The 10,699-nt window shown below is 30.4% G+C and overlaps 1 protein-coding gene across 7 annotated transcripts; it reads left to right on the plus strand.

Moving 5' to 3' along the window:
• The first annotated feature begins 1,332 nt into the window (after positions 1 to 1,332).
• LOC124491594 (unc-112-related protein-like) lies at positions 1,333 to 10,676 on the plus strand. Of its 7 annotated transcripts, XM_075731391.1 has the most exons (6): positions 1,333 to 1,970; positions 2,034 to 2,107; positions 7,565 to 7,819; positions 7,874 to 9,666; positions 9,742 to 9,888; positions 9,952 to 10,676. In XM_075731391.1, the coding sequence occupies exons 3-6, from the start codon at positions 7,675 to 7,677 to the stop codon at positions 10,336 to 10,338; spliced, it is 2,472 nt and encodes an 823-aa protein (XP_075587506.1). In that variant the 5' UTR covers positions 1,333 to 1,970; positions 2,034 to 2,107; positions 7,565 to 7,674; the 3' UTR covers positions 10,339 to 10,676. The 7 variants fall into 7 exon arrangements, with proteins under 7 accessions (XP_075587506.1, XP_075587496.1, XP_075587490.1 ...); XM_075731381.1 differs by lacking the exons at positions 1,333 to 1,970; positions 2,034 to 2,107 and adding an exon at positions 2,458 to 3,983; XM_075731375.1 differs by lacking the exons at positions 1,333 to 1,970; positions 2,034 to 2,107 and adding an exon at positions 2,469 to 5,252.
• The last annotated feature ends 23 nt before the right edge of the window (positions 10,677 to 10,699 follow it).

A 10,699-nucleotide genomic window follows, 5' to 3' on the forward strand; every position in this document is an offset into this window, starting at 1 on the left:
ATTTTTCGATTTTCTTGCATTTATATCCATTATATACGCACAGATTTCATTCATTCAATCAATCGATGGGTCGTGTGTCCATTACATTACAACAACAAACGCACACACAGACACACCAAATGATCAGATTGAATGATGGAAAAAAAAGCTTTCAATCTTTTTTGATAAACACCTTGTATATTCCATGTCTGTCCATGTCGTTCATTCATTCGTTGGTTTGTTCATCAAGTTTATTGGGTAGAAAAATCTATTTCACATAGCCAAACAAGAAAAAAAAATATCATAAACAGCAGACGGGCACACAGTTAGTGGCCCTTAAAAGTTTATTTATACATGGTGGTGGTGGTGGTGGTGGTGATTGTGGTGTATCTGTGATTCTTCTTCATCATTCTCATCTGCAAGAAAAAAATTTTTTTTTTTTTTGACGAAGACCTTATGGACATTGAATGTATGCGCGCCAAATATTTATTTATTCGACGACGTGATTTTTTTTCCTTTAGTGTTTCATTAGTGATTGAAGAGAGAATATGGTGAATATAAACATTTTTTTTTTGTTGAGAAAAACACAAAAAAAACCATCTAATTTTTTTTTCTCCACTGGTGCATCATCATTTGATCTTTTATAATCTTCAAGTGCTGCTGTTGTGTTGTTGTGTGTGTGTGTGTGTGTGTGATGTTTGTTTATAAATAATCATCATCATTCACATCTTTGTCTTCATCGTTTTCTTCGTCATCATAGTATTGGTGGTTCTGGTGATGGTGAAAGGCAAAGTTCATTTTATTATGATGATCATCATCATCATCTCAAAGTTTGAAAAAGTCAATGATATTTGCATCATCATTTAAACAAGAAAATTATCCATTATTCCTCTTTCGAACAATACTGAAAATCTTTTCTTTTCTTTTCTGTTCAACAAATCGATTATTGTCCACTCGATATTATTTGTGACCATTGGCCAAAAAAAAAAAATTCTTTTATTACCTTTGACATCTTAAAAGGTTTCTCTCTCTTTGGGTTTTTCTTTGAAATTTTTTTTTTCATTTCAAAGTCAAGTGTTGTGTGAAACAACAACAACAACGACAACAACAAGTGAAAAGCCATTCTGTATATACCCATAAAGCATAATAGCACACATAAAAAAACTCAATTTTTTCTCTTCAATATAAAAAAAAGTAAAGTTTTCTCTATACATACAGGTAAATTTAATTTCAAACCTGGAATTAAGAAATAGAATGAAAAGAAAAGAAAAGAAAAACTTTGACTTTGCCGTAATAATCATCATCATCATCATCATTATCGTTGTCTTCGCCGTAGTCATAAGTTGTGTATATGTGTGTGTTCAAGCCGTTGGCAACTTTTTTTTTCTCTTTCAAACATTTTCTCTTTTTTTTCGATTTTTCAGCAATATTTTCTTTCTTTCTTTTTCGATTTCATTGCCATTACCTTGACGTTGCTGTTATTATTATTCACCTGTGTGCATGTGTGGTTTGTGCTTGTACAACAACAATCATCGAACAAATGAAATGAAATCACCATTTCAACGAAAGAAAAAAAAACACCAAGTCGAATGATCATTTAATATTTTTTTTTGTTCCTTTAAAATTGCATCGTATTCAAAGTTGTCGTAATTTCTATCAGTGTGTGTGTGTGTGTGTGGATGGCAGAGAGTTCATAATGTTATTGAACCAATAAATAATGATCGAACAAAGAAAACAAAACAAATGACCTTTGTTCACGAAATGTCATCACATGATTATTGATTACAAATTGACATTTTGACCTTATGTATATTTATTTATAATCTAATCAAATGACGTGATTCCCATGATTAATACAAAAAAATTGTCAACTAATCAATCAATCATTTATCGATCATTTTTGTGTGTTGTGTGTTGTTTTTTTTTCGTTGATTTGTTAGCAGAAAAAAAAACATTTGTCAACAACAAACATCAGGTGTTTGTTATGCGTGGTGCGTTTCGATTTGTTCGATGATGATATATTTTAACTAGAAATTTTTTTTTCATTTCATTAGAAAGAAAAACAAAAAACAGAAAAAAAATTAACACCATCATTTATTCAACCGTGACCAAACATACATCGATAATGGTAAAATTTTTTTTTTTGATTTTGATATTTCATTCTCATTTGCAATTTGAAATTGACTCTCTCTCGGTGTGTTTTTTACTTTTACCACCACCATACCTTTATGTGGTTCAACCCTTTCATCATCATCATCATCGTCATCATCATTTCAATTTATAGCCAGTAGTGGCCAGTATGTTCGCATCATCATCAGTTTAGTTTTCTCTGGTCATTTCAATACAATAGCAAATATTGGCCTTGAAAATCAAAAAAAAAAAAAAATGTAAATGCAGAAATTAGCATTTGCGGCTGCTGCTGCTGCTGCTTCTGCATCATGGTTTTTTTTGACGAAGAAAAAGAGTTTTCTGGTTGTTTTTGTTATTGTTGTTGTTGTCAACATTCTGACCAGAAATGTTTCAGTAATATAGCTTCTTTTTTTCCATTTGAATGGTACACATAGAAATTCTGGGTCACATTCTACATCAATCGGTAGTGGTGTATTGTGTGTGTGTGTGCATCTAGTGTTTTTTTTTCAGTTTTGCATCCATGCTGCTTTTGCTGCTAAAACCAATATAATACGGTTGTTTGCTGCAATAACGACAACAGATCGTCGTCGTCGTAGTCCACATTGTCAATAGTTGTCATAATCAAAAAAAAAACCACGATTCTGACAGCAAGAAAAAAAAACAGTTTATTCTCTCGGCTCTCTCTCTCAGTCTTGTTATCAATTGATAAACAAAAAAAAATTCATTTTCGTTCCATTTGTTGATGTAATGAAAATTGGCAAAAATTTTTTTTTTACAGCTAAAAAATAAAGTGTCATAATAGCCTAATTTCATCGCAATAACCGTAAGATGTGTGTTTTCGATCATATACAGAAAATTTATATTCGATGATGAATATATTACACACACGCAAACATAAATCGATTAACATCGGTTGTCATCGAAATTCAATTCATTCATTCATTCGATATTTACACATTTATGATGATGATGATGATCCAGATAACCATGGTGATGATTATATTACATGATGATGATGATCATGATAATTTATAATTATGTACCATATCAATATACCGCTACGTTTTTTTTTAATTTCTTCTGAAACAAAAAAAAAATTTTTCTATGTGATAAAAAAAATGTTGGTTCGTTGTTTATGATGATGATGATGATATGACCATTGACAGGCAACATTGACGAAACAAAAAAAAAAATTTAATGTGATGAGAGACTGCTGCTGCTACAAACACTGATGATGATGGTGAAAAAAATGAACATGAAACATTTCCAATAAACAACAACAACGACTACGACGAAGATCATCAAAACATTATTATCCTTTATGTGTTCATCCATCGAAATGATGATTTTCAAAAAAAAAAAATTCGTTCACATTTATTGTCATCGAATCGACTAATTATTATCATCATAATCATTCATCACATTTTCGGGCGTAGTCTTTAGTTGACAAAAAAAAATTTTTTTTGTTTTTTCAACTCGATTCATGTTTCATGTTTTTTTTCTTGGTAGATTTTTGAAACAACGAAAAAAATCTCAAATTTCATTTTTTGTACTGGAATCAATTTCCGTCGTGTTATATACTTTCATGGTGTGTTTCATCTTGAAATATTTTTTTTTTGTTCACATACAGACCAGCACACATATGTGACATATGAATTCATCAGACAAAAATTATATTGCCCTATGAGTGTTGTGTGTTGTGTTGTGTTTTTTTTTTTTTTGTCATTGTCATTCTTTCCATGAACAAACACACACACACAGACAGATATCGAATTTCAAACATTTTCTTTTGATCTTCAATATATAAAATACCAACGGGAAACGATTTGGACAACAACGATTCCCAGTCTCCGGTTCTGTTTTTTTTTCAAATGGTTTGAATTTTTGTTTTTTTATTTTTTCTATTTTAAAATAAATTTCAATATCATCATTATATCTTTGTGACCTTCAAAGATTTATGTCAAAGATCTGTGTGACTGTTTTATTTTCTCTTTCTCTCATCTTATATAAATCAAAGATGTTGTTGAATGTTTAATGATTTCAATATATGAAACGAAACCAAAATCCATAAATATCGTGACCGTAATTTCCGTCTCTAGTATATAGTATATTATTGCACTGCAAATGCAATGCAATCGGTTTTCTTATCAGACCGGCTGACTGTATGCCATACTTTCACCCAAATTTAATGAATTGAATCGAAAAACTAAAACTAAAACTAAAAAAAAAAAAAATTTGGGCAAGTCCTATGCCGTAGCACTGGTGAAGCCAAATGAATTTTAATTGAAAACTTTTTTTTTCTCCATTCAAATCAAGGTGAATATGAAAAAAAAACATCTCCTGATATATATCAAACACATGACTGTTCACAATGTTGAGATTTCTCGAAAAGAAAAATATGTACATAGCTAATTTGTCAATAGAAAAAAAAATCTTTTTTTTGCGGTTTTTTTTTATAGTCAACTATATATATGTGTACGAACGGTAAACAAAGATTATTTCTCGATTCATCAATTTAGATTTATATCACCATCATCATCATCGTTTGATATATTTGTGGTCATTGAGCGCATTGGTTCCTATGACAATAATCAAATTATATTATTAATATTACACAAAGATCAACAAAATTGATCTTGTGATATTTTCACTTGATATAACAGGTGTGGTGATTTTTTTTCTCAAAAAAAAAAAAATGAAAAAAAGAAACATTCTTTATCGATTTCCAAACATACACACACACACACACACAACAACCATACCAAACAGCAGCAGCACTAAACAAAATTAAAGTAATTTTTGTGTGTTTACTATTCTCACCAGATTTTCAATATTTTTTTTTTACTGAAAATTTTTTTTATCTTCTGCTTTAAATTCATCCAAATATTTTGGTCATTGACTCTTTGTTTTTGTTGTTTTTTTCTCTTTCATACAAAAAACATTTGTTCATCACCAAACATCATCCACATTATCGACAAAATGCAATTAACAACAACAACAACGATGATGATGATATATTTTAAACCTTGAAAATTTTTGCTTCACGAACGAAATCAAAACATCCGGTTTTTTTTTGCTTCATTTCAATTCCCGACGACGACGACAACAACGGATTGATTTTGAAACTTTTTTTTTCTTTCCTGGTTCGTTTGTATTTTTTTTTTATTTTTGGTTTTTTGTTCAGCGATAACTAAATCTTTGACCCCAAACCGTATCTATTATGATAATGATGATTTTTCCCATTTCGGAAGAATCACAATAGTGATTTTTGTTTTTATTAATGTTGTTGTTGTTGTTGCTACATGTTGAAATATCGTTTCCACACAGACACATATACACACACACACGCATATAATGACGATCATGAATCACCGCTGAATGAATGAAAACTAAACAACCAAAAGCAGCAGCAGCAGCAGTAGTAGGAAAAAAAATCAAATTGAAACGGTCAATTTATCAAACGCTCGGTTCAATTTTATATATTAATCCCCTCAACATGAAATGAACTACAAAGAGAGAGAGAAAGAGAGAAAGAAAATTAAGCCGAAAAAAGCAAATTTGTTCGATTGATTGATTTTCACAATGAAATTGCAGTGAAAAAAAAAAATTTTTTTTTCTCCAAAATTTATAATAATGATCCAATGGATGAATGAATCATCATCATCATCGATTTCCGGAAAATTTTGCACATTTTCAAAAAATTTCCGTTTCCTTTGCTATGTGGAATGATTGCTTTTTTTTATTTACACACAAAAAAATGATAAAAATGTTGTTTCACCCCAAGATTAATTGTGAGATTTATTTTTGGAATCATAAACTTAATCCATTTTTGTTGTTGTTGTTGTTGTTGTAATCATCAATATCTGTCATCATCATCATCATCATCAGATTAATTAATTGATGATGGTGGTGTATATCATCCACTAAAATACATTCATGTCATATGGTGTTGTGGTAGCAAGAGGGAAAATAACCAGAAAAAAATGACTTAAAAAAGTCCAAATAATCGCCGGATCAATCAATCAATCAATCAATCAATAGATAGATAATAGTCTTAAGTTGATTGACTTATCAAGATGATGATCCTCTCATCCTTGGATTTAATCTATTTGATCGAATGTATTCTCTCTTTCTCTATCTATCGCTCTAAATTTTACTACTATCTAAATCATACTTGTCACAAGACATTATGATCATCATAATTAATATTAAATCGTCTTTTATGATGGTTTAATAAATGCAAACATGTCACATACACAAAACATCTTGATGTTTGTCCTCGTTCTCCATTTTTTTTGTTGTTGTTGTTGTTCTAGAATCCATCAGTTTGTAATTAATGGATGAAAAAATTATAACGGCCATTCTTTTTTTCATTCGGTGAAACATAACAGGAACATGAAAAAAATACTACCAATATCAACATCAATCACGATTGATTTAATCGAAACATTTTTTTTTTGGTAAAAAACAAAAAAATTTTGTTGTTATTGTCAATCACTAGTACTAGTAGTGTCTCTCACTTTTTTCTCTATCTCGGTGTCTGTGTGTGTGTGTCGTCGTTGTTGGAAACAAACACACACACACACACACACACACACAGACCAAAACAAATTGCAGATAATCATTTCTATGGTTTTTTTTTCGAAACAAAATGACAAATTTTTATTTTTGTTATTCATTCATTTCATGTTGGTTTGTATAACTTGGCTTTTGGTTTTTCGTTGTTGTTGTTGTTGTTGTTGATAACATATCAACAAGCAAATGAGAGTCGTGAGAAAACCACAAACATACACATATACAACGTGATAATCCCATCAGTGTATATATCCAAATCAAGTTGATGATGATGATGTTCACATGGATATAGTTTTTTTTATGTGCTGGATACCAGAGAGAGAGAGAGAGAGAGAGAGAGAGAGAGAGAGAGAGAGAGAGAGAGAGAGAGAGAGAGAGAGAGAGAGAGAGAGAGAGAGAGAGAGAGAGAGAGAGAGAGAGAGAATGAGATAAAATCTCCTGTGTAGTAAATTTTTTTTTTACCCGGTAACCGAGAGAGAGAGAGGGAGAGAAAAAAAACCGAAAGAAATTTTGTTGACTATCTGATTATCAATGTGAATCATTATTATTTTACATTGGAAATCTACACCAGAAACCAAATGAGAAAAAAAAGAACAAAAACAATGAAAAATCATGATTAACGGAAATGTTATTTTTCGAAACAATTGCCTGAATTAAGTAAATAAATGTTTGAGTGTTTGTGTGTGTGTGTGTGTAATTCAATTCATTTCCGTTAAATTTTGATTGACTAACTAAATTGGTTGATTGTTGTTCAAGTGTCATCATCATTTTTGGTTGTTCATCTTCAATTTCCTTTTCAATTTATAAAATGAATGAATAAAAAAAACACGATATTTTTGTTTTTCTATATTTCTTTTTTCCTGTCAATTTTAATTTGTAGCCGCCGCCAATGATTTAAATCAATCAATCAATCAAATAAACAAAAACAAATAAAATTGAACAAAACAAAACAGAAACGGATATTTGACAAAATTAAAAACAAAAATAACAATGGAAAACGATCGAACATGGCCCCTAAAAATTAGGGTTTATTATGGAAATATCGAACATAAAAATGATGATGATGATGTTCTCATTCGTGTACGTGGTGATTATTCTATCGGTAATTTGATGGCTTTGATTGGACAACAAATTGGTAAGTGTAAAAAATTTTTTTTAAAAACTTTTTTAAGTTTTTAAATTTTTCTAGGTGCACAACATGATTGGTCAGATTATGCACTGTGGTGGCCAACAAAAAAACGATGGCTAAAAAATTGCCGTATGACAATGGACCAAGTGGACGTGTGTGCCAATACGATCCTGGAATTTCGACAAATGCATCAAACACTAAGGATACAATTTCCTGATCTGAATATTCAAGAATTAAAAATTGATTTCTCCGTCAATGTATTGCAAGCTGTGGCAAAATTATGTCAAATAATCAACATTAGTCATCCAGAAGAATGGTCATTTGCAAGACCATTGACAAATCATGAATTAAAACGTAATGATCATCATAACCATCATAATCGATATTTACAAGCAAGTCCATTGCAAAGGTTTCCATCAACAACAACAACATTATCTCGATATAAAACAACAACAACGAATAACAACAACAACAACAACAATATCTACAGTAATACAATGATGATGATGAATCATTCATCAAATGGTAGTCTTTTATCACAAAAATCATCGACAACAATTTCATCAAATGGTTCATCATCAATGAATGATTCAAATCATAGTCTGACGAAATCATTTTCGATCACCATCAACAACAATAGCAACAATTCACGTGATACAGTTCCGCTATTGTTACCGCATCCAAAATCATCAATACAAAAAGCCCGATTGAATTCTGCGTGGCTCAATGCATCCATTTCGTTGTTCGAACAAGATGTCTGTGAAAATGATTTGCTATTATTGAAAGTTAAATATTTTACATTTTATGATCTAAAATCATCAGAATTAACACGTATAAATTATCTTTATGAAAATTTAAAATGGAACATTCTCCAGGAACAAATATCCTGTACAGAAGATGAAATGTATACATTGGCTGGTATTATGTTACAGGTTAGTTATTGTAGCGGTGAAAATGGTCGTGGTAAACAAATTGATAATAGATTATTATCAACACCACCACCACCGTCAATGCATAACAATAATTCTAATGGCCATCATCATCATCATCATAATCATCACCATCAATCCAAAATGAATGGTAATGGTTACCATAATCACAATAATAATAATAATAATAATAATAATGGTAATGGATTGAATGGTTCAATATCATCATCAACATCAACATCGAATGATATTGATGAAGTAGATTGTGCATTAGAAACATTGGAAAAAGAATTACAAACATTTAGTATTGTGGAAAAATCCAATAGTGGTGGTGGTGGCGGTGGAATCGTCACCAGGATGGTTGGTTCAAAAATTCAAATACCAATATTGGAAGATAAATTGAAAATATCATGCCAAAAAATGAAAAATTCCACATCAACATTGGCAAGAATCAAGTCAACAATTTCTGGAAATGATCGTACATACTATACAATATTTCGTGATACAACATTATATGCATATAGGCCACAAGATTTTGATCACGATTCAATGAATCCAACAAAAGAACCGGAAATCGTATTGAACATGAATATATGCGAAGTGAATCCAGATGTATTGGCCAGTCAACAACGATATTGTTTCCAGATAATTGATTCATCAAAGTCACGTTGTTATTATTATGTTAAATGTCAAAGTGAATTACAGTACGCAAAATGGTTTGCTGCATGTAAACAAGCTAGCCAAGGTCATACAATGGCACATTCATCATATGATGAACAAGTCCATAATACATTGAAGCTATTACAGATTCAATCGAAATTTTCGAAAACAAAAAATGTCAATAAACAAGAGCTAAAAAGTTTGGATGTCGATCCAAGTCAATTTATTGCACCAAGATTTTTGAAACGTAAATCAAAAGAACAGGTAAACAATTTATTTGATTATAGTGAATTGAATTGAATTGAATGATTGATTAATTGATTGGGGTTCTACTTACAGATTTTGGCACGAATCAAATTGGCGCATGAAATATCCAACACAAACACATTGATTGAAGCACAAATGAATTTCATAAAAACATGTCAAACATTGAAAGATTATGGAATCACATTGTTTGTTGTTCGATTTCACAAATCAAAAAAAGAGGTTTGTTTTTCATCAATCTTGATTGGTTGATTGTCAATTTTTATTTGTTTGATTATCGATCAGGATCTCCTTGGTGCTATGCCCGATAAACTCGTATTGATCGATGTAAATAATGGAACATTGAGAAAAACATGGAGATATAAAACAATGATCAATTGGAATATTAATTGGGAAGTGAAACGAATGTCGATTAATTTTCGTGATGAAACATTAGAATTCGAATGTATTAGTGCCGATTGTAAAGTGATACATGAATTTATCGGTGGCTATATCTACATGTCAATGCGTGGCAATCAAATTGATTCATTTGATGAGGAACAATTTCTTAAATTAACCGGTGGCTGGAATGAAGATGATCTTGTCAATGGTGATGATGATGAAGATGAACACATTGCAATGTGTCGTCGAGAAGCATGGGCTAATCTACATCCAGGCTTAATGGTCAAATAAAATAAAAAATTCGATTCGATTCAATATGAACAAAAAAAACAAAAACGAACGCCATCTGGTGTTCATCTGTGAATCTTTTATTTTTTAAATTTTATTTTTTCCCGCACAAAAAAAGAAAATTGTAAAAATTTAAAACGAAAAAAAATCACGAAAACAAACCATCAAAAATTGACAGTCTCATTCGATTATATATTGTTGATTATTATTAATCTATATTATTTAGTCATTCATCATTTTATTTTGTATATTACAAAAAATAAATGCTACTACTACTACTACTACTCAATGTTTTTGGTTTGTCAAGAAAATAAAAATGAAAAATAAAAGACAAGAAAAAATCGATGACTATATATTCTACACA

This window comes from Dermatophagoides farinae, chromosome 1 (assembly GCF_024713945.1).
Source record: "Dermatophagoides farinae isolate YC_2012a chromosome 1, ASM2471394v1, whole genome shotgun sequence".
Taxonomy (NCBI): domain Eukaryota; kingdom Metazoa; phylum Arthropoda; class Arachnida; order Sarcoptiformes; family Pyroglyphidae; genus Dermatophagoides; species Dermatophagoides farinae.